The 24,733-nt window shown below is 47.1% G+C and overlaps 1 protein-coding gene across 1 annotated transcript; it reads left to right on the top strand.

Moving 5' to 3' along the window:
- Positions 1–9,313: 9,313 nt before the first annotated feature.
- Positions 9,314–13,480, top strand: pmp22a (peripheral myelin protein 22a). The gene is made up of 5 exons (XM_080009038.1): positions 9,314–9,531; positions 10,878–10,969; positions 11,183–11,276; positions 11,424–11,564; positions 11,798–13,480. The coding sequence occupies exons 2-5, from the start codon at positions 10,892–10,894 to the stop codon at positions 11,953–11,955; spliced, it is 471 nt and encodes a 156-aa protein (XP_079865164.1). The 5' UTR covers positions 9,314–9,531; positions 10,878–10,891; the 3' UTR covers positions 11,956–13,480.
- Positions 13,481–24,733: the final 11,253 nt, after the last annotated feature.

Below are 24,733 nucleotides of genomic sequence, written 5' to 3' on the forward strand. Positions count from 1 at the left end.
CTGGCACACCGGCGTCACTCACGGGGCCTCTGTAAAAAAAGCCCAGCTACAAAGCCCCGGCTCCGCCCTCCTCCGCCCGCCTCCATCTGTAGCTGTTTACCGGGACTGACAGATTGAGAGAGTAGAGCCGTGCCTCGTTCACGCTGCAAACCTCGGCACGACGTCACACTGACAGCACCGGCCTCGAGGTTTACGACAGCGAGGGTGTGTGGGCCTCTACGTGGGTGTGTGCGCGTGTGTGTACCCAGAAGTTCAACCATTTGTGCGTGCCTGCCTGCGTGCGTGCGTGCGTGCGTGTGTGTGTGTGTGTGTGTGTGTGTGCGCGTCTGTGTGTTTACCGACCAAAGTTGCGTGAGCCAGAGCAGGGATGGGAAGGGATCGAGAGGGAGAGGGAGTGTTTTCGTAATCATCGAAATCCCCCCGCCCCCTTATTCCGTGACCGCCTGCTCCAGCTGTGCTGCGGATAAAGGCCCCCGCCAGGAAGTGTCGACGGATGGGAGGAGCGCGAGGGCCGGGGGAGGGGAGGGGAGTGGTGCGGGGTGAGTTCACCGCGCTGTCGGCCTCTGGGGTGGGAGGAGAGGGACGCCGTTCACTCCTCCTCCCATTCTCATCCCTCACACACACACTTTGACCTCACGCGCACATCTGACGTCTGGAGAACTCATCATATCTACAGCAGGCCGTCAAACAAGGACCCCTTTATCTCGCTCTCACTCACACACACACACACACACAGACACGCACACACACAGACACACACACACGCCCGTGTCCATAGGACCCCGCGCGCTTTTACAAAGTGTTTACAAACACATATTTATAGATGGCGACTGAGTCACCCGCGGTGGTGTATTTGGAGAGCCCTGGGAGGCGGCTCAGCCCCTGCATGCCTGGGATGCCTTGGGTGTGACTGGGGTGGCCCCTCTGTGTTATGGTCCCTCCAGCTGCCTGTCGTCTGTTGCCCCCCCCCCCATCAGCTCTCTGGGTTGGGGGAGGAGAGAGGGAAGCGGGCGGCGATCCAGACAGATACGCGCACACACACACACACACACACACACACACACACACACACACACACACACACACACACACACACACACACGCACACGCACACGCACACACAGCAGAAAAGAGGAGAGAAAAAAAGGACTTAGCAGCGGAAAGAAATCGTAACGGGATTAAAACGTCTCTCGAGTCGCGGGCCGTTCTGAGACCCGTCACCTCCCTGTCTCGAGAGCCGGTGGGCTGTCGGCGCCGACGCTATCGCCCGATTTGTCGAAAATATCCCAGATGGATCGAAACTCGGGGGGAGGACACTGTGGGAGCGCTGGCGCAGTCAGCTCCCTCCAATTTGTCACAGAGATATTCCACGGTCACGGCTGACTTAGACACAGAGCCGCTGGGGGGGGGGGGGTGGAAGGAGTTTTTACGTCAACACCGAGTTTCCAGTCTTTTCCGTTCATTTTGCTGCGCAAAAAGCTATTTCGCCGGAGTCGGTCTGGTGAATCACAGGACGAGGCCCGCTCGGCCCACTCCTCCTTCTCCTCTTCCTCCTCCTCCTCCCTCCTCCTCCTCCTCCTCCCTCCTCCTCCTCCTCCCTCCTGTACTCGAGATCTACAAACCCAACGGTGACCTGAGAGATTTAAATGGTCTCTTTGGAAAGCCCCCACATCCACATCCCCCACTGCGCCTCGCATGTGTCTCTGATTACATTTGTGGCTCTATGTATACGTATATGCGTCTGTGTGTGTGTGTGTGTGTGTGTGTGCGTGCATGCGTGTGTGTTACAGTCAGATAGACAGAGAGTCTCACGTCGGCATTGTGTTTCTGCTCTATGTCTGCGCGTGGCTGTTGGTTCTAACGTATTCAGCGCACACTGTGTTTGTATTTGCGTTAAATATGGGTTATTGGAGTGTAGTTATTGAGCCCGATAGGGCTGTCGCTTGGTCTCGAGCTCCTTTAACGAGGCTGCAGCTCAGCAATAAGCCTTCTGTAATGGGAGCCCAGGTAATTGTTTTGAAAGGGTAACTTTATAATGGAAAAATATAAAGAAACAAGCCCTGTTTTCAATTAAGTATTTCCATCCCATCCCCCACCCTCCGCCTCAGGAAATCATCTGAGGCGAATCCAAGCTGCCATACTATATTTTCCTCTGTGATTTAACCACTCGCCTACACCGTATGTACAAGATTGGGGTTTAATGCAATTTTTCCGCTTGCGCGGCGTTAGTTTCTTGGTCTCGGAAGAAGGCAAAGGTCGTGAATCAGAGTTCTGCCCCTCCGCGCCGTTCTCTTCAGTCCACCAGGTTTCGAGAGGCAAGAGGAAAAGACACTTGGAGTGCACGTCAAAGTTGCGCGGATCAAATTTTTATTCCCTCGCGCTGAGGATTTTTTCTTTCTGGTTTTAACCGCGCCCCAACGTTTTTCATCACGAGAGGGTGAAACTCATTTACTTAGCAGAACATATGCTTTGGAAGACTCACATGGGTGGGGTAGCGCGCCAAGGTCTCATCTGGAACACATAAAGCATAACAATACATCCCAACATCTCTCATCGCTCTGGACCAAGGGAGTTAGGGCAGGGATACGGGGGGGGGGGGGGGTTGTGGGCTGCAAGAGCGGCCCCCGTCTGTGTTTTGTCTCGGCGGGACCGAGCTTTCTGTCTGTTTTATTGGGTATCAATTATCTTCTATAGTATTTTGTTGCGTAAGTGAGGATCGGTTTCCGTTTGGCAACTGGCAGTTTGGGGGGTGGAAAAAAAAAAAAAGATAGGACTACTGTGGCCAGTGCGAGGTCCTTTTAAGGGGAACGCCACAAATGCAGCTTCTAGTGTAAATTCAGGGTGTGGAGTCATGACGCGGTCACGTCACACCAGCTTCCCTGCACCGCCCAGCCTCCAATGACTGTATCGGCTCCGCTCCGTGACCCACAGAGGGTTACTAAGCACAGCTTGAGCCACACCTTCTCATCATACGTGAGTGTTCGGCTATCAAACGATTGTATGGTGTATCTGGGACAGAGTGTTCCCGACCTGAAACACTGTTTCAGTGCTTGGCTGTGACTTTATGTGTATTCCATGTGCTTCCTGCATGTACGGTGCATACCATGTGCACACATTGCTGTGTTTGGCTGCAGTTTATCCGTCAGTCATTCACTCCGCCGCCCCCCCCCCCCTCTTACAACCGAGAGGTGCCGCCAGTGGGTTTTTTCTGCGGCTGCCGCGCCAACGGCCCGCTCCGGGTTCCTCTCCGGCCCCCGCTTCCGAGAGATGAGCGTGCACACAACAGAGCGGGAGTGCTGTGATTCATCGCACCCAACCTTAGCCGGGTGACCGCAGTCTGTCTCAGCCTGGCCAATCTGCAGCCACTCTATGGTCACCCAGATAGCATTACCATGTGTATCCTGCAGGCCCTGACCTTAGCCTCGATTCTACCAGTTGTACGACAAACCCAGACTGGAAAACTAAACACCGTGAGGAATATGGATTCCATCTTTTCCTCTCCGTGAATCAGCCTCTGGGTGACTCATGGACTCGAGCCGTGACCCTTATCGAGAAGCTAAGGCCAGAGTTGTTCTTTCACGCTAATATGTTGGTTTTTTTTCTGTATGAGAGTCACTCCCAACCGCAAACAGATCCCATAAAGGCCTAGGGCTATCCACCACTATCAGACAAACAGCCATGTAAACATGTTTTTTACCTCTAAGACAAAATAACCTTGGTGCTAAGTGTTCGCAACGTCTCTCGGTCTTTGATCTCTGAACAGAAGCACAGAGGATCCCAAAGGGATACGTTGGCTAAAACTGTAACAAGCAAGTATAATTGGCTCCTTATTCCCCAGGTAGATACATTTCACCTAGAATACAAGTGACTAAAGCTGGAAGTATATTTTCTGGTCTAATGCTTCTCTTGGAAAGAAGTTATTTGGCTGCGTTTGAAGGAAGTGGAGCACTGTTCAATCTTAAAGGAAAGCTCCGGGTGTTTTTGAACCTGAGCCTTAGTTTTTTTTTCGACCATCGGGAGTCAGCCCAAGGGATTGGCATTAGAATCCCTTAAAGCGCGTCAATGCCGAGCCCAGTTTTGAGTGAACCGCTTCAGCCAACGGCCGCAAAAAAAAACCGGGGCTCTTTCGCAACTGACGAGGACGTGGTCGGTTCATGTGAAAGAATACCTGTTTGCCTGGATATAATGCTCCCGACAGAAAGCGCAGCCGCTAGGCTGACCTCGGAGGGAAAAACAGGGATGAAAAATAGATGGTATTTTATGTGCCAGATATATAAGGGGGATCTGACGAGCAGAACCTGAGGCGTGATCAATGACGCCCCGACTCTACTTTACCAAACACACGCGCAAACACCATCAAAGTCTATCTGGGAAACTTCGATTCCGACTCGTATATAGTCGAGGAAGAAGTTCAAATTGGATAAAAAAATTTTTTTTCATAACCTTTTTTTTTGTATTGCTCCATCCCACAGCCTCTCGGGCTATCTAGCATCACCCCGATTCTGGGCAACAATTTGTCTGCCGCTCTTGCCTCGTGTGATGTGTGCTCTTGTGACATAGACTCCAACAGGAAGCCAGGGGCTAATGATTAGCACATGTTTAGGATCACTTGGGTGCCACGATCTGGAGCCCGTCATGGCGTATGTCTGTGATTTATTTGCTTGTTGTTATTGCTCGGGGAGGGGCAGGCCCGACTCTAAAGGGACAGGAGTCAAATATCCTGGCCTACTTTATCTGATTCAGCTTTCTGCCCAACCCAGGTCTTCGGCCCGGTCACGCTCCGTTTTTTGGGGGGGGTTTTTGGGGGGGGCTTCGATGTTCAAACTGAAATCCATAATGTAATCCCTCTTCATGCCCGTGCATCGACATGCATGTCAATTTGTTCTCTCCCCGCACGCAGAGCGGTGGGTTCTCCGGTCGGCTGATAGTACAACCTTCTAACGATACTTTCGAAACAGAACACATCGGAATGTGAGGGCTGGGTGTATTTAAAGCATGTAAGACGCACAGTGAACGTGCCGGTGTGTGTGTGTGTGTGTGTGCGTGTGTGTGTGTGGGGAGGTGTGTGTATGTGTGCGTGAGCGTGAGACGAGTCGGGGTTCATGCCTTCCAGTAACACTGTATTTTAACATCGGCTCGCAAAGCGTGCTCGACTGTAACTGCACCCGGGCCCAGGCTGCCCCTCCTTCCCATTCATCGCGCTGTCATCTGATAGTCGCTAAGTGGAGAAATGCAAACTGTCAAGACGGCTCGGTTACACTGTTTCGTTCTCTTCAGAGTGACACTGCTCAAGGGTCCGTGAACGCGGCAATAAAGCAGAAAGCTCCGGTAAGAAAATACTTTGGCATCAACACAACAAAGGGAGTGTCCGTTTGCGATTGAACCCCCAATAAAAATGGGCTAAGCTAAGCTGTCGGGTCAACAATTCACCGCCTCGCCCCCAGCTATCATAAGCTTTCCTGGTTAAATATTTGGGATCTCAGGCTCTGGGAACGCAGAAATATCTCCGTCCCCAAAAGACGACATAAAAGATGACATCATGTTTTGTTTTGTTTCTGGACGCGCCCAATGGGCGTAGTAAGCTGCTCCTAGTGGTATTTGACGAGGCTGACTTCAGAGCTCGAGTGTTTCCTCTTGTTTTGGCAGCGGATTCCAGGGGTGCAGGGCCACTGGGGCGTTCCGGTATCTCTTCCCAGTACAGTCACTTCATGACCGGCCTTCATCCAGCTGACATCCATAACCAATGACGACCCAATTCCCCCGATCGTTGTCATACTGTATTCTTCGAATGCTCCCTGTTGAATAGATATGAATTACCCGGTGTTTACATTGAACAAGAAGTCGACCCCGTTGCGCTGACCTGCGCTGGTATGGCACCAAAACGTGGAATGTGTGCTGGTTGGCATTTACACATGGTCCCGAGTTCAAAGGGGCATGTGTGGATGTGGAGATTAGCCACACATCTGCCCTGATAGCTCACGCTCCAGGCGCGGCTCGCTACCTCACGTGTTCCGCAGACGGACCGGCGAAGTATCGACCGGAACAGGGAGAAATGGCCGCTCGCAGTGATTTCCCCTCGTCTCTGCGTCCCATGTGTATCTTGACAAATTCCTCTATGAAGCGGGGCGTGTCCGTTTTAATGAAATTTCGACGGCAGCCTCGCCCCGATGGCAACAACCGCAGTTATTAGCGGGGGAGCCGCCTCGGCCTGTTTGCCTTGTCATCCGTCTTTTTGAGGAGGAGGGCAGCCGCCGTCTCCCTCCAACAGGTCTTCCCTAAATGATGGACGCCGCCGGTTGACTTACAGTATATTACTCATCGGATTGAATCGGATTTGATGGGGGAGGGGAGGGGATGGGGGGGGGGGGGGGGGGGGGGGTTGCACGTTCTGAAATATATGACAATTTACAGACAAACGGAAATTAAATAGGTAAATGCAAATGTGCAGGGGGAAGCTCAATAGTCCTCGAGAGTCGTATCCACCTGCACAGGCAGCCCCCGCTGACACACTTAGTCACGCTTTATCGTATCACTCGCTCAGTGCGGAAAAGTAATTAATGACTAAAAGTGCAGAAACAGGCATAATGGATAAAATTATGCAGAAAAAACATTGGTCCATATCTTCTTCCGCATGCCCACACTTAATTAGGGGCTTTTTTGGCGTTGTGCTTCATCACACCCTTATCACAATATCCGGGATGTCATGCGGAAAGCTGAAACACTATCTACTGACAACGATTCACAAAGCTCCCATCTGTTCACGCCTCGACTGATATCAACGAACACATTTCTAATTGCACGTTTATTGACAGATGCTCCATTAGGGAAAACGGTGAACACGGCTCATTCCCCTGCAGATAGCTCTGGTGTAGGAAACGTTTCAATCCTCCTCCGCCGACACCTGTTGTCGAGCGGAACCTTTCGCCTCCACTGCGAGTCTGCTCCTGGCACCGTCCTGCACCGGCACCAACTACAGCCATATTAAATAGCCGGGAGTACAGCTGAGCGTTTCCACAAATCTGTCCGTCTCATTCTCTCCCCCTCCAGCTCTCCGCCAGTGCGTGAGGTGGTGCCCTCCAAGCATCCCAGAGCTGGCCCCCGGCGCGGTACCGTGCGGCCCGCGGTACCTCCTCTTCCATGTTTACTAACACGGACCACAGGAATCCGCTTGATGAGCCCGCAGCACTGCAAACCACAGAGAGGGAGGGAGGGAGAGCGAGAGAGAGAGAGAGAGAGAGAGAGAGCGAGAGAGAGAGAGAGAGGGCGTCACTTATATGTTTATATACTTTCTTTTTTAACAGCACTGTTTGAAACGGCAACATTTCGATTTTTTCTGTTTTAATTTTACGTCATGTTTTTGTTGTTTGTTTTTCATTGGCTTTGGCAATATACGTGTACGTTGCCCATGCCAACAAATCCATTTGCATGGATGGAGGGAGAAAGTTGGGCCCCCGCTTCTCCCGGCGCAAAGATGGCTGACCTGTTTCTTTTCTTTGTTTTTCTTTACAACCCTGCCCCGCGTGGCGAAAGGATCTGAGACCACCAGGGAATGAAAGACGACCAGGGCTGGGGTCGTGGTCGTCGTTGTCGCTCATCCTTCAACGCGCCCTGTGACCGTGAGCGCCCCACATTAACTCCCGTCACGTGGCACCAGCCGGGATCTCCCGCCTCACGCCGAACACACACACACACACACACGCACGCACACGCGCAAGCACGCACACAGACACACACACACAGACATCCACACACACACACACATACACACACACACACACACACACACACACACACACTCACATCAGCATTCTGGAAATACCGCGGGGCCTCCGGAGGGCTGGGCTGCTCGTACAAGCGCACACACACACACACACACAGACAGACACATACACACACACCCAGACATACAAATACACAAGCAGAACCTCCCCCATATAGGTATACATATAATTAGGCATGCAAACAAAAACAATGCAAACATGCACGCACGCACGTACGCACGCGCGCGCACACACACACGCACACACACACACACACACACCCACTCTTTTGCTTCATTTATACTGCTGCTCCCTGCCTTTTATATGTATGCATATATTCTATTTGATTACTGAATCACTTTTTCATTCTATATTTTCATCCGGGGGCCCCCCGGGGGATTAATGAAGTGTTATCAATTATTTTATGATCCACTATACATTAAAAAAAAAAAAAACCACAGATTGCATAATCCTGCATTATAGGTTCTCTTATATCAGGACACTGGATCTGACAAGGACTTTCACATTTGATTTAAGTAGAATTGTAAATATACTACTACTATCACTATAGCAGTACTATCAGTTTTACCGTATTAGTATTTTTGTGTCAGGGTATTTTTACTTATACTTAAATAAAGGGTCTAAGTACTTCATCCACCACTGATTATATCTTATCTTTACTTGATCTAATCTTACTTGATTTGAGCTCATCTCACTTGATCATATCTTATCTTACTTGATTTGATCTCATCTTACTTGATCTTATCTCGTCTTACTTGATCTTATCTTATCTTACTTGATCTTATCTTATCTTACTTGATCTTATCTCGTCTTACTTGATCTTATCTTATCTTACTTGATCATATCTTATCTTACTTGATCATATCTTATCTTACTTGATCATATCTTATCTTACTTGATCTTATCTTATCTTACTTGATCTTATCTCGTCTTACTTGATCTTATCTTATCTTACTTGATCATATCTTATCTTACTTGATCATATCTTATCTTACTTGATCTTATCTTATCTTACTTGATTTGATCTCATCTCACTTGATCATATCTTATCTTACTTGATTTGATCTCATCTTACTTGATCTTATCTCGTCTTACTTGATCTTATCTTATCTTACTTGATCATATCTTATCTTACTTGATCATATCTTATCGTACTTGATCTTATCTTATCTTACTTGATCTTATCTTATCTTACTTGATCTTATCTTATCTTACTTGATTTGATCTCATCTTACTTGATCATATCTTATCTTACTTGATTTGATCTCATCTTACTTGATCTTATCTTATCTTACTTGATTTGATCTCATCTCACTTGATCATATCTTATCTTACTTGATCTAATCTTACTTGTCAGAACCCAATGACAAGACACAGGAGTATGGTATGTCAACGCTGGCCACCTCTACCATGCTATACATAAAATATATAATAATAATAATCATAATCATAATCATGATGAAATAGTTTGCTGGTTTTAACCCCCCCCCCCCCCCCACAGTGAGCGCAGTAGAATAGAGGGGACGTGGTGACGTCGCGGGGCGCGCGGGGCGGTGCTCGTGCACGGGGGTTAGTCCGACGGGGTGTGCGCGTGTGCGCCACATCTGGAACAGCAGCTCCGCCGCGACACTCCGAGCGGGACTCCAGCAGCAGCAGCGCTCCACCGCGTCCCACGCCGAAGAAGAAGACGACGACGACGACGACGACGAAGAAGAAGACGACGACTCCACAACTTTCACCTTTTTTTTTTGTAAGTTTGACTATTGTGAGACTATTTATTTTTTTTTTAATTTAATTTTTTTATTTGGGGGGGGGGGGTGTTCCCGCGCGAGCATTTTTTTGTTGTTGTTGTTGTTTGTTTTTTTTATAGACTTTTTTTTTTTTCTTTTTAACTCTTCATACCTTAGGACTCCGTTCCTGGATTTTTTTTTTTTTTCTAATCGTTTTTTCACGGATTGGTTTCCCCGTCCTCTTGATCATTCCTGGACAACGAAATAGCGACCAGCCTTTCCTCCGTGTCCGCTCTGGCTTTGAGGCGGTAACGTTTGGGTGGAATAACGGCGCACGGAGCTGTTTTCGCTCCGCGTGCGTTGATTTACGATGGAGCGCTGCGCGCGCCCCTCCGTCACCCACGGCAATCGTGTTTAGTTTTGAACGCGCGTTTAAACTTTAAAAAGAAAAAGCTGCTTTTGCGCTGTGCAAAGTACGATTGAATCAATAGTTTGGGGGGGGGGGGGGTTCGGGTTTTGTTTTTTTTTACGCGACGCCTCGGCCTGACTTCAATTGATGCGTGGTACTTATCGTCGACTAATTAAGCGATAATTACCACTGACTTAACATTCGAGCGTGTCGGCTTCTGCTGAACAAAAGTACGCGCCATGCCCTGTCGTGCGAATGTAAGAGGAAACTTTACTTTTTCAAATTCAAGTAAACATTGCGGTTAGAACCGCGACGCGGGAAACAGCGCCACCTGCTGTTCATACGCGGCCATGTGGCCCGGACTTGGCGGACGCTCATTTGCATTATTATTATTATTATTATTATTATTATTTATTTATTTATTTATTTATTTTTGTCGTTGTTGGTATTGTTATTATTATTATTATTGTTATTATTATTATTATTATTATTATTATTATTATTATTATTATCATCATCACTGTTATTATTATTATTATTATTATTATTATTATTATTATCACTATTATCACTATTATTGTTATTATCACTATCATCACTATTATTATTATCATCATCACTGTTATTATTATTATACTATTACCATCATCATCATCATCACTATTATTATTATCATCATAATCATCACTATTATTATTATTATTATCACTATTATTATTATTATCACTATCATCACTATTATTATTATTATCACTATCATCACTATTATTATTATCATCATCACTGTTATTATTATACTATTACCATCATCATCACTATTATTATTATTATTATTATCATCATTATCATCACTATTATTATTATTATTATTATATGATCATGACTATTATTATCATCACTACTATTATTTTGTGTGGATATGACTGTCAGTGTAATGCCTGCCTCCATTTTTCGCAGATCGGCTCTGAAAAATGCTGCTCGTCCTTCTCGGAGTGCTGGTTCTGCACCTTATAATCCTAGTTCTCCTCTTTGTCTCCACGGCCGCAAATGTAAGTTGGTTGGTCGACTCGTCGTTCATCTTCTCCCGTTTTGTCCCAGCCGTTGAACTTGCCAGGAGCACACCCAGGCAACCACCTCGACGTGGTTGCACTAGTCGCGTTGCGTCGTCTGCCTGCGGTTTGATGACAGTTCTCACCGTCTCCCCCACCCACTGAGGGTGCAGCCCGGACTCATGTGCGGCTTTGTGTTGTTGTGTTTGCAAGGCGTGGACAGTAGGGGGCGTTGGCAGCACGGACCTGTGGTACAACTGCCTGAACATCAATGGAGGGTACCACTGCAAACCGGCCAGCAATGAAGGTGAGTCCACCGCCTTTCCTCGTGATGCGTCGTTCTCGAACTTCACATCGGCAACCGATCCCGTGCCTTCCCCAAACTCATCCGTCCTTTTACGTCGACTTTGCGCCGAAACCCACGGGTGTGTGTCCTTGTGCGTGTGTCTTCCAGACTGGATCCAGGCGGTGCAGGCTCTCATGGTCCTGTCCGTGCTCTTCTGCTTCTTCTCCCTCATCGCCTTCGTGTATCAGCTGTTCAAGCTGGTGAAGGGCGGACGCTTCTTCTTCACGGCCATTTTCCAGATCCTGGCCAGTGAGTACGATGAGCTCACCGCGCTCTCGGGCGGGTCACGCCCTGAGCAGATGTCGGGCGGAGCCGCGCGTCGATCCAAAACGATTTGACCATTTCTCTGTGCCCGATTAATTGTGATTTTTTTTTTTGGGAGGGGGGGGGAGTCTGGTTCCCTTCCAAATCATCACTTTTTCCTGTTGTTTCTCCACCCTCCCTCCCTCTCTCTCTTTCTCTCTCTCTCGCTCTCTTTCTAGGCCTGTTTGTGATGTGCGGCGCCATCATCTACACCGTGATGAGTCCCGACAAGGATCCCGACGCCGTGTTCGGCTACGCCTACGTGCTGGCCTGGGTGTCTTTCCCTCTCAGTCTAATCAGTGGCCTCATTTACATCATTCTGAGGAAGAGGGAATGAGAGAGCGGGGAGGGAGGGAAGGAGGAGAGAGAGGAGGAGGTTCCCCGAAGAACGCATTATGCAAAAAAAATGTACTTAAAAAAAACAAAAAAAAAAAACAAAAAAAACGCCGTACTGTGCCTACTGCCCACAGACCATAGACTGGCATCCCAACTACACAAACGGTGCATGCATCACTTTGCAAAACAAACACGTGCCGGAGACGCTCGTCACTAGTGGAGACACCCTCGATTGCTTCGTGAAAATTTGGGAATCCCTCGCAAATATCCAAAACAAAGGAGCGGCTCACTCCCACTTTCTAAAGTTGCAGATTTAATTTAATTGATTGAATAAAGCGACGTTTCGCTCAAAGGACCGTCCGTCATCGGGCGAATCCTTCGACCGGAACGGCGCTTTATCCAGTCAACTCATTTTGACTTCACCTTTCGACTCTTCTTTTGTTCGACTATTTTTTGAGGACTTTGGGTTTCTCTCCTATATTGTTTTTTGTTTTTTTTTCCCCGTGGCTTGGGGTAAAATTAGGGGATTTCGTAAAGAAATTGCGTCACCGGTGTTTCCAGTAATGACCCCGGTTTCTCCAAAGTCGTTTTTTTCTTGTTACAAACGTACAGAGCAGATCCTCACTTCAGTGTATGTGTACATTGTGCGATTGATGCCTCAGTCCAAAGATGTACATAGTGTCTGTGGTTTTTAGACATATTTATAACATGTTTTTACATACCTTTTTGTACATAGTGTTTTCACTCTCATCTACATGCTCGAGCTCATGTCTCCCAAGATTCATACAGCGCCACCAAAGAGATATCACAACAGTCAAAGTATTAAGCTATAATTTTTTTTTGGCATTTTTCTGTTCATTCCTTTGGATAATGTGCCTTTATTTGGACTATCTGCGCTAATGAAGGGAGTGAGACAATCCTCCAAAATCAACAATAGGAAGCGTTAATGAACTAATGAAGTTATCCTGAAATACCATTGTACTTGATGTGGTTTGTGTTTTGTATTTTCTATTTTTTTTTTTTTTTTTTTTTTCCTATGGTGCTTTTTTAAAAATCTGCCATTCTCGAATTGTATAGCCTACTTTGTGATGCAGTTTTAACATTGTTAGTGTGTGCGTCTCATGTTGTGTCTTTAAAATGCTTCATCCGACAAGATTAGCATTTTTGTAAGCATAATTCTAAATAAACGAAAAAAAAAACAACAACAATTTGAACAACTGCTTTAAATCATGACATTACAGTATAGACAATGGACCGGGAGGGTGGGGGGGGTGCTATTCAGTCAGGATTTCGTTGTGCTGAGCTGGTGAAAAAAGGAGAGGGAGGGAGGCTGTGGTGAGATGTCATGAAGTTGTTGCAGTGCTGGAGGTGAACCGCGGGGGAGATTGCTGCCAAACCTTCTGCTCATCAGCTTGCAACACAGCACAGCGGTCATTCTATGCCTGTGCGACAAATAAGCGTTGAGGTCGTCGTTCAAAATTCTGATTCAAGTGAAGCGAATCTTAAATAAATCCATATTCCACTAATGTATTGCATTATTGAATGATGCACTCATCATGGTTTGCCGTCTCACACGCCAATATCGTGGGCACGGCGGTTCCGTCACACCGGTGGGGGGGTCCGCGTGTTCTCCCTCCGCACGCGTGGCCCTTCTTCCAGACGTCCGAGTTGCTTCCCGCGCTGGGAGGCACCGCGTCCACATCCCCGCCATCCCCTTCCCCAAAGCACGGCCGAGGAACTGCAGTTGGCTCCCGAGTGCCGGACTACGGCTGCCAACCGCTTAAAATAGTGAGGATGAGCAAGTCATGCAATTTAGACTTACACCATTCAATTCCAACTGGATGTAATTCCAGTCCCTTCCAGAGCAAGTGGGTCAAAATGATACGTCATATATCGTGCTGCATGTTAACATTCGAATCGATGCCTAATTGCAGATTGAGAAAGCTCCACCCGCCTGCTTGTGGATATACCCGTCAAATAAAGCAGAGCCTATAGTCAGGGGCGGCTGGTATCCAAGGGCCAAACAGGGATCCCCATATTTATGAGAAAAAGATGAGGAAATAAGTTTAAAATGAAGAACAGAGGGGAAGAAGAAGAAGAATCTTTAATCGTCACACGGCACAGCACACTGCACACACACACACACACACACACACACACACACACACATGCTTTGGATGGCGGCCGGTGAAATGAGGCCTCTGCTTTTGACCCATCCTGGCTTGTCCTTCCTCCGGGGGCACAGCCAGGAGCAGTGGGCAGCATACGTGGACGCGCCCGGGGACCAGGTGATGAGTGTCCATCGCTGGCTGAAATACCCCGGTGCAGCACGAATGTTGTCATATCTGTTATTTTTGCGGAAAAAGCCGGGGAAAAAAAAAAAAAAAAAAAAAAGCAAAAGGCAGGGGTGACAGGTCAGTCAGGGTGGGGCTGGGCGGTCTGATCCCGACGAGCCCCAAGCTCCGATCATTGTGCGTCATCAGCCTATTCGCTGCGTGTTGCTTAAGTTATACAAATGACGTAGTGACACGCCCCCCTCTGTAACGCCCCGTCGTTTGAATACTTGGTGGAGAGGCGGTGCGTCGGGGGAGTCGCTCGTTTCGGGTCATTCGCGACGAACAGCTCGTTCGCGAACAGGTGTGAAAGTAAGAAAAGGGAAAAAAAAAAGCAAGATCCCGTTGCTTGCTTGTGAACACCGACCAAACGCTGTTGTTTGTCACAGCAGCAGACCGGGAGGAACCACAGGGTGGGCGGGCTGCGGACGGGACCGATTTGTACCAAAACCAAAGGGCAGTGCAGGTCACACTGTGCGCAGTCGGAGATGGGAACCGGGGATAGTGGCTTTTCGAGACGCAGCACTCATGGTTCAGGGGTGTCAAACGCCCGCTGTTTAAAGTACGCCGTTATTTTATTTTGAATCCCAATGCTTAATTTATCCAGGCAATCGTACGTGATGTTATATATAACAGAATAAAATAGAATAAAACCAAAAAAAAGTTGCAATGATGACGTACATTTGATTGGGCCTTAAAAAAAAAAAAAAAAGAAAAAGGGCGAAAAATCCCTGCAACTATTGTCTATCGCTTGTGTTTTCCGTAAAACATATTCACCCATCGTGTATTAATCGTATTAATCCATCGTGATCATGTGCCGTGATGAATGCGCTGTATGTGAAAACATCTACTTCTGTGCAAGCGGCGACATTTTATTGCCTCCAGCGACAGAACAATCAATGAGTTTATGTAGTGTGAAAACAATGTCACTTCAGCGAATCTCCACCAGGGGGAGCCCGCTGCACACCTTTGTAACTGTTAGTGCTACCCTGTTTCTTTCTTTCCTTCTTTCTTTCTTTCTTTCTTTCTTCCTTTTTCCTTTATATTATTTCAATTCCCTCAATTCTTTCAATTCTTTAAATTTTTGCAAACCGTGTGGGCTATGGGGGAAAAAAAAGTCTTGAAGTTGATGTGTTGGAAGCAGGAAAAATGGGCACGCGTAAGGATCTGAGCCACTTTGACGAGGGCCAAATTGTGATGGCTAGACGACTGGGTCAGAGAATCTCCAAAATGATAGGTTTTGTGGGGTGTTCCCGGTATGCAGTGGTCCAAGGAAGGACAACCGGTGAACCGGTGACAGGGTCATGGGCCCAAGGCTCATTGATGCACGTGGTGAGTGAAGTCTAGCCCCTCTGGTCTGATCCCACAGAAGAGCTACTGTAGCACTAATTACTGAAATGATAATGCTGCTACGATAGAAAGGTGTCAGAACACACAGTGCATCACAGCTGCGTATGAGGCTGTGTAGCCACAGACCGGTCAGAGTGTCCATGTTGACCCCTGTCCACCACTGAAAGCACCTACAATGGGCATGTGAGCGTCAGAACTGGACCACGGAGCAATGGAAGAAGGTGCCTGGTCTGAAGAATCATGTTTTCTTCTACCTCATGTCGATGGTCGGGGTTAGGGTCTGATCCCATGGAGCATCTGTGGGATGTGCTGGAACAACAAGCCTGATCCATGGAGGCCCCTCCTCACAACCTCCAGGACTTAAACAATCTGCTGCTAACGTCTTGGTACCAGATACCACAGGACACCTTCAGAGGTCTTGTGGAGTCCATGCCTCCACGGGTCAGGGCTGTTTTGGCGGCACGAGGGGGAGCTACACATTATTAGTGGTTATTAGTGGTGGTTTTAATGTTGTGGCTGATCGGTGTTTCTTACAATGTAACACGAGACTAATCTTGGCCTCCTCTCCCGTTGAAGTTGGCGCTGCAGTGATTGTTGAAATAGGCTTCCTCCTCCTTCCTTTAGTCCGCATTAGAAATAAATTTTGCGATCTTTTACAACATTCATACGTAAAATGAAGGAAATGCACGCAGTATTACAGTTTGGACTACTTCTTGACCAAATCGGCGTGGGAATGTCAATAAACTTTTCGGAGCGGTGGTAATTCAGTTGTTGGTAATTGGTCCAACTTCACACAAATGAAGGCAATCAAAGGGAAGGGAAAGAAGTCAACCAATCTTCCTTGAGAACCAAGCTGTAGAGCGGTGCAGGGATGAGGTATTGTTGTCAGCCAACTCCAGAAGTCAGCATCGCCTTGGTTCCCTCCACAAAAAGCCAGTAGGATTTTGGCTTTGGATTATCGCAGAAAATAAACTCTGCGGCAAACAAAAGTTTGTGATACTTACACGTTTTGTTCCGCAAGGGAATCTTCACAAATTAACACCACTTTTATGATTTTGGAAGCGTTAATGCAATCGTAAAAACGCTGACGTTAGGCTGTAAAGGGACTACACCACGGTCGCATGACTTCAACATCACCAGCTGCCTGTCCCAAGTCCCCACAAATTAATGTAAAGCACTAAAATGTCCCCGGTTTTCAACATTCAATTGCAAATTGTCCCGGTTTTCACAATTATTATTATTATTATTATTATTATTATTATTATTATTATGATTATAATAATAAATATAGCGGCAGGCAGCAATACCCTGTGTATTCTAGTTAGGTCTAGTGAGTACAAGTCTTCCGCTTGACTGTGAAGTGGTTTTGCAAAGTTATTTTTCACGTGTGTTGCTGGTATGAAAATGACGGAATCATTTCTATTTAACGCAGCAAAAAAACAGAGCAGCCTGTCCTATTATTCGGCTCAATCTCCGCAGCAGTCAGTTGCGTGAATATTGCAGGAGTTTACATCAGGAAACATCCTTTTCCCTTTTGCATGTGCACACGCACGCAGGCGCGCACATCAATTCTCTCGCACCTACACGTGTATGAACACATCCCCACTTCATTTCTCCTTTTCTATAGTATAGTAGTAAAATTATAAATACCCAAATTAAAAACAGTTTTCTGGTAAAAAACGTTAAGGTCCTTTCAAAGTAAAAGTATTTAAGTACGCGATATAAAAATGTTTCAACAATGAAGTTAGTTGCTGAACTGTGTAAGTGATATTTCAGTGCAAAAAAAAATAAAAAATAAAGGATTAATTACAGAAATCAGAAACTGTTTATTTATATCCACATATACTCAGAATATACTTGGTGCGTTACACTGCAGACCGTGAGGAAAATATTTTCGTGTTGGAAAATAAAATATAATAAATACATCTACAATAAAAAAAAACTATTTTTATTGGTTTTGTTTGGAGAAACGCAGAGCGGATCGCACGCCGCAGCCTGCAGTCAACCTGCCACATACTGTTCTTTTTTTTGAAAGAAACACACAACAGAATTATTTGAATTAATACCTACATTTCCATCATCTGCAATTTCTTCAGAGACGGTTTGTATTATTTCCTCTTTCTATTAAAAGATTTGTGCTGGTCTGTAAGCCAACGGAGCAGTTCCCAGCGCCGCTTGTTATTCTTCAGCCGCGGGTGGAGTTTCTCGGACGGAGGGCGGTTCTAATTCTACTGAGACGCCAAGTCACGAAGGGAAGGGATCGCAAATCTGAACGGCTCGTTTCAACCACGTGTTAAATGAAAGGGACAGCTCACAAAAAAACTGACTGCGTTGTCTTATTTCACAGTTTGTGTGGCAGTAGGCCCATCAGAGACACAAATGCATGTGCACAAGCACTGAAAAAGTGAGTTTTTCATAATAGGTCTCCTTTAAAAAAAGAAAAGGGTATGAAGTAGATTGACTGTAGGCTGCGGCGCGCGATCCACTGTGCGTTTCTCCAAACAAAACCAATGAAAATAATGTGATTTTATTGGAGATGTATTTATTTTATTTTATTTTCAAACATTAAACATAAGGGACGGCACAACCTCTGAAACAGAGCGTCCCGGAACTAGAATTAGAGGCATGTTAGAATGGCTAGAATGCATGCAATTTGAGTGGTATTTTCAGAAAAAAAACCCAGAAAAAACATGTTTTTGGGGAACTTAAAGACCTATATGAACTTACTGAAAAGGAGCGTTAAGGTCCACCTTTAGGCGGGTTTTTTTTGTGTTTTTTTTTTACCAACTTAATTATCTCCCGACACAAAAGGAGCATCCCGTTAACGCCGCTCGGCTCAAAGCTCGCGGGCGTCCCACGAACAGATTGAGGACGTCAGAAAGACTCCAGAGGCCTTTAATGGCCTCGCAGCTCCATTTCAAATGTGGTTAACCTTAAGGGTTATTTATCACCGGGAGGGTCACCGGGGTGCACTCAGTATTTACTGCAGGACATAGAGTGGTGGGGGTGGGGGTGAGGAAGAAGGGAGAAAGGGGGGGGGGGGGGGTGAGGTCAGGGAGGGGGAAGAGGAAGCCACCCCCTATTTCCATCCTGTCACTTGGTTCTCGCTTTGGACATGCATCGCCAACGTCTAAATACCTGGGGGAGGGAGAGAGTTTTTACACTGTTTTTTTCACGGTTAGGATATTCCGATGTGGGGCCAAGGATATTTTGGGATCCCGGCAGCGCAACAGGGTCATTTCCATACGTCCGTGTTGGGGATTTACTCCGGCAAGGCGCCACGCTGTGCACAATAGGGCCGCCGATGCCAGCTGATGAACCCCTGAATGGACCCTGCGAGGACTTTGGAGGGCGGCCCCGCTCCTCCCTCCTTCTCTCCATTTAGATTTGTTGCCCTCTTTTTTTTTTTTCAGGGCGTCTGTCTCATGGAACAAACGGCCGAGTTCCTCAGATGTGGCTAAGCGACGGAGAGAAGCGGGCGAGCCGGCCGCATTTAGGGGGCTGATTTCATCACGCCCATAAATCTCGGAGAAATCAAAGCCCGTCTTGGCCACCCCGCCCCCCGCGCCGCCTTTGTCGTGCTAATATGCATTAGCGCGCGGCTGGCTGCCCGCTTTGAGGGCGGCCGGGACGGGATCCGGGCGGAGCTACAGATGTGGATCCTAGAGGCACCGTAACCTCTGACCCCCCCACCAAACCCTGCAGCATCCACCTTTGAGGCACAGGAATGTGACAGGAAGATAGAGAGATAGAGAGGTGGATCGATGGATGGATAGCTAAGACCCTTTCACACATAGTTCCCGGTAAATTACTGGGATAACTGATTTTCACTATTCACACATGCAGCTACATTCCGGAACATTTCTGTCTTGCGCTTTTTCACACATGCCACGATAATGCCTGAACAGATGTGGTAAAACACAGTCCATTCCGGCGTCCATGCGGCCGTTTGGACAATCCGTTGGCATCTGATGTACAATCTGAATCTTTTTTTTTTTTCCTGGCTCTCAGAGACCGCCGCTGTTCTTCCCACCTCCCCGTCCCACCCAGTCTGACTCGGCTCCCTCCGCTTACCCGTTCCCGGATGTGTCCCCGGACGCACCAACCCTCACCCCGATGTTGTGAAATCAGTGTGATCATTTTCAACCTGTCTAACACGACCTGCCTCAGAGAAGGAACTCTGTGCGCCCCTTCTTCCTCTCCCCGTCTGCTCGTTCGCTCTCCGGCGCCGCGCTCCGGTGCAGCCGGCGTGCAAACGGCGTGTTTGTGCCTGACGCACCTGCACCGCATCCCGAAAAGACACGTCTCAGGTCTGAGTGGCATTTTTACAATTTCTTTTTTTCAACAATATAAAGACTCCGTAGACATGTTTCAGTTTCCCGCCTTTGCAGCCGAGCTCCACGGTTTGAATCGGACTCGCCCGGACTTATATCATGAATATCATGTGAATATCTCCAATATCATGAATCTTTTAGATATTTGTACAAAATACATTTTCTTCAAAACCCACTTTTTCTGATTTGCCACCCCTACCCCTACCCCCTGTCCACCCCTACTTCACGTGCTTGTTCCGGCAACGTTGCTACTCCATTCACAGCACAGCCGTACAGGAATTTTCCCGGAAATGTTACTAGGTCTTGAGGTGGGAAATTGCGGAACAGATTTCCCGTACTATCGATCCCTGCTCCCATTCACACATGACCCCATGTAGGAACGGTTCCGGAACATTGCTGGGAAAGACTGCATGTGTGAATGGGGCTATAGATAGATAGATAAATACATAGATGGATAGATAGATGGAGAGAGGGAGGGATGGATGGATGGATAGAAAGATACATAGAACGAGAGAGACAGAAAGATAGATAGGGCTAAATGAAGGCTTTAGGTTCATCGATTCCACAGAATGATTCACACTTCCTCCACATGACCAGAGATGAACCATAGTTCGGATTATTGAGGTAAAACCTTGAATATTGTTTGCGGATTTAACTTTTGCTATCCTGAGACACACTTTTTTTTTTTTCCTTTCGAAGAAGACTCCCAAATCAATACATTTTAAACTTATTAATTCGCTAGTTATGCTGTGTGTTGAAATGCCCCCTTTCCAACTTGAGACTGAAAGTACAGTATATGGAGTAGTCATTGATTCGGGACACTTGGGAATACGTGACACGTACACATTCAGAACCTTTCCCATGAAGTGGTTTGTGCGTGCGTGCGTGCGTGCATATGCAGTGTGTGGCAGCCCGAACGCTCCTTTCTAAACGATCGCTGGTTTCTAACAAGGGTTTCTGTACTTGTGTCACGCGGCTTCCTTTAATTATAAAACTGTCAGGCTCTCTTGCCGCCGCCGCTTTCTGGCGTTTCTGGTCCCGAGGAGGAGAGCGTCTGCAAATTAGAGAGCAAGCGTGACAGCGCTGGGATGCATCGCTGTGGGGAAACACAGAGTGGTCACACGGCTGCGGATCTGATATTCGTATCCCAAATATGCAGCTAATTTGAGGGGACCTTGACGGCGCTTCAATATGAACGTGCACACACACATTCGCACACGTCCGCTTAAGTTGAGCCTAAGCTTGATGAGATGCATCATTAAACCGAACTCAGAACCAGGTTGGCTACAGCAGGGGGAACTGGGAAGGTACGAGGAGGTCATGCGGAAATCAATTTAAGGGATTTTCTTTGGTCACAGGTGACAATAAGCAGCCCTGTTGACCGGCTGGTTGTGATTGGCTATTTCGAGGGCTAGTAATAAGATAATAAGAATAAATCGTTCTTCCTAATAACTATACGGAGCAATTTATTTTATTTTATTTTATTACATTTTATTTGATTATATTTTATTTTAGTTCATTTTATTCCATTTCTATTTATTTTTCATCATTTACAGGCCACTTACCGTTACATCATCATCCCAGTGTTGGCTCATTTAAACGGGTCAAAGTTTCCCTTGTAAAACTCAAGAGACAGGGACTTATAGGAGCCATAGTTAATAATAAGAAAGGAGCTGTGGGGCCGGAGATGGGATCAGATAATGGCAAATGACCCGATCGTGGCAAGTCGTCTTTAGAGGGGTCAAACAGTCCCGAGTGGGATATCTACCCGCTGATCAAATGAAGGACGGCTGGGGGTCGACCGATCCCAGGTCAACCAGAAGTAGCTCTGTTGTGTCAACCTCGTTGACCCCGGCGAGCGGCCTTAGTCTCCCCGGCAAATCTGAGACTGGGACTGACTGGGAGTGGGAGACTGGGAGTGGGAGACGGGTCCCGCCTAGGTGTAGATGTTTGGTAGGAGAGGCGGTGGTGAGGGTGGGCTTGTTTGTCTTCCCACCCTCGACCCCGTCGCCTTCGGTGACGGATGACCAGGGTCCTGGTGGCGGCCATTGAAGTCTGGATTAATGAAGGCCGGTCTTAGAGCGAAGGTAAACACTTCACCCTCATGACCAAGGTGGAACGAAGTCGGGCGGGGATTGTTCCTTGGACGCGACTAGACTATGTCACACACTCAGACACACACACACACACACACACACACACACACACGCACACACTGTGACCCTCCGAGCCGGCTCCCAGTGGCCCATCAGATCCGTCTTGCTCTTAGATAAACAGATGCATCTGGATGGGTGTCTTATCTCCGTCTATCTGCTTGCTCCGTGACCCTTTTCGTTAGGCTGCTTCCTCGGCACTAAAAAAAAAAAAAAAAGTCTGATTAGATCTCATATCCTCTGTCCTGTGTCTTTCCCCTCACCGCTGGCCCTTAAAACGCCCAAGTTATGCTCATTTCTTTTTTTTTTTAAATTATTCCTCCCTGTTGTGAAAATGGCTCCGAGGGTAAACAGTCTATATCTGCCTGGTTATCTGCGGCTGATATGCTGCCACACATATCCATAAAATGGCCAGTTTTTATTAGACCAGGAAATAGTCCGTTTCCTCAAGTTTTGACACACTAGTTAATGTCGTACAACAAATTCAAGTCGCATTTTCAGAAGAGCACTTTCTGGAGCTACACGCTGACCCGGAAAATAGAGATAATCATGAGTGAGTGCTGATGTGCATGTATTTGTTATGTGGTTCATTCGGAGGCTGTACAGCTCTATCTATTCTATACAGTATTTGTATTACATGGCATGAAAGGAATTGCACATAATCAGTGGTTTCTTTTTGTTTTTTTTACTACGTAAGGCTCTATTGAGTAAAATAATGGCAGGAACTTCGCGCAAAATAAAATAAAAATAAACAGTGTGGTCTGCACAGAATGCTGTTTAATTGACCGGGTTAGAGCGGAGGCAGCTGCAATCAAAACGACAAGAAAGTGAAAACAGTTGTATTTCAAAATCAGGAGAGGACCCAGAAGCAGCCCCATTAATGACTCCATTTGCAAATGTGTATTGAAACAGAGCGACGATGTTTGCTCATTCTCAAACGTATTTATTCAGCACGAGAGGAGCATGAACGCTGCAGGGGGAGAAAAAAAAAAAGGGAAAGATATCCTTTTGCATGCATTATTCAAACGCTCCCAACTTGCCTGAAAACGCCTCATTTGGACCATTTTAGGACACGGACGTGAGAGCGACCGGACAATGTGAGCAGCAATAAAGGCCGGTTGCCATTCGAAACCCGCTCCCGCTGGCGTTAACGCCCCTGATCTGAATCGTCGCAGCATTCCAGTCTAAACTTTGTTCACCCAGCCCGAACCCTACCTACGAGGATCCCTAAACATAATGAAAGGGAGGGAGAAAAGGAGCAGAAGAGAAACAGGCAGAGTTTGAGCGAACCCTGCGTGGGCCGAGTTAATGAGCTGCCTCGGGTCTGATCTCCTCTCCGGTCGCGTCACCCTCAGCGCGGAGAACCCCGAGCGCTGCCTGGCATCCCATGGTTCCCTCCTTCTGTCGCCCTGAGCGAATCCAGGCCAGCTCCCTTGTAACAACAAACGCATCACTAATGATTATTCAGACTGAGGAGATGGTTTGGGGGCAAGGGGACGGTCAAGTTTCAAGCCTTGGTTGATTAGCTACAGTCGCTCTTTTTTTTTTTTTTTTTTTTTTTGTGTGTACGGTAGTTTTGAATTCAAGCTTATTTAAGTGGTAATCCGTGAGATTATTTTGTCGGAAAACAAATCCTGTATTTGATACTTTGTTGAGCTGCCACGTCATAAGAAACTGGCGTTCAACGTATTTGAGTTATGACTGTGCCTCTGTACACTATTTCAACTGTTGGTTGGCGGGCTACGCCTTTCCCGGCAAAGAATGCAAAGAAGTGGCGGCCATGGCAAGAGGTCAAAGACAGGCGTGGTGCATTTGATAAGGCAGTGTCTCTAGTTGTGGTCAGTAAAAACATTTCATCCCTGCGGGTGAACATACCAAGAAAATATGAACAGAACCTTCGGGTGAAAAATATCGCGCCAGTGATCTCGTGGATCTCACTTGAATCTCGTTAAGCTTATTATAGCTCGGCCTAATAGTCTTTTTATTTTATTTTATATTCTTTTCAAATCAATGACCCTACAGTGTCCAGTGAATGAATATAAATATGTTTTCCATAATTCTTTTTCTCCTCCTCGCGGTAATGATTTGTTGAAACGTGTCGCTCGGTAATTACCTTGGAGAGAAAAAAAACAAAAAACAGACTCACAAGAGAACATTTCCATAGGGTGCTATGTGTCAATCAACGGTTAATTTAGATCTTCCCACTAAGTGGCTGCTTCTCAATTCCTCATTGAAAGCGAGAGGTGACGTACAGCCCCGGGCACACACGCAAGAGTGTGAACCTTATAGATGTGTTTTGAAGAAAAAAAAGATTGCGGTTTAAGCGAAAGAACACTGAGTCACAGCGGCGTCTGCAGCCAGACCGAAAAGAACAGCCGCGCCCTCCGATAGACAGATAATTAACGGCTACGTCAACGGCTACTGACGCTTTACTCCCTGCGCCGTACACACCTCGCGGCCATTAGAGAAGGAACGCGGCTGCGTTTTGTTGGCACGGCGTCAAAAACACGGAGGTTGCTCCGTGTCAAATCCCAAAAAGCTGCTCTGGTGGGAAGCCGGATTGATACGTGAGAGGGCGACTTCAAAGAGGACGGCGCATTCCTGGGATT

This window comes from Zeus faber, assembly GCF_960531495.2.
Source record: "Zeus faber genome assembly, chromosome: 11".
Taxonomy (NCBI): domain Eukaryota; kingdom Metazoa; phylum Chordata; class Actinopteri; order Zeiformes; family Zeidae; genus Zeus; species Zeus faber.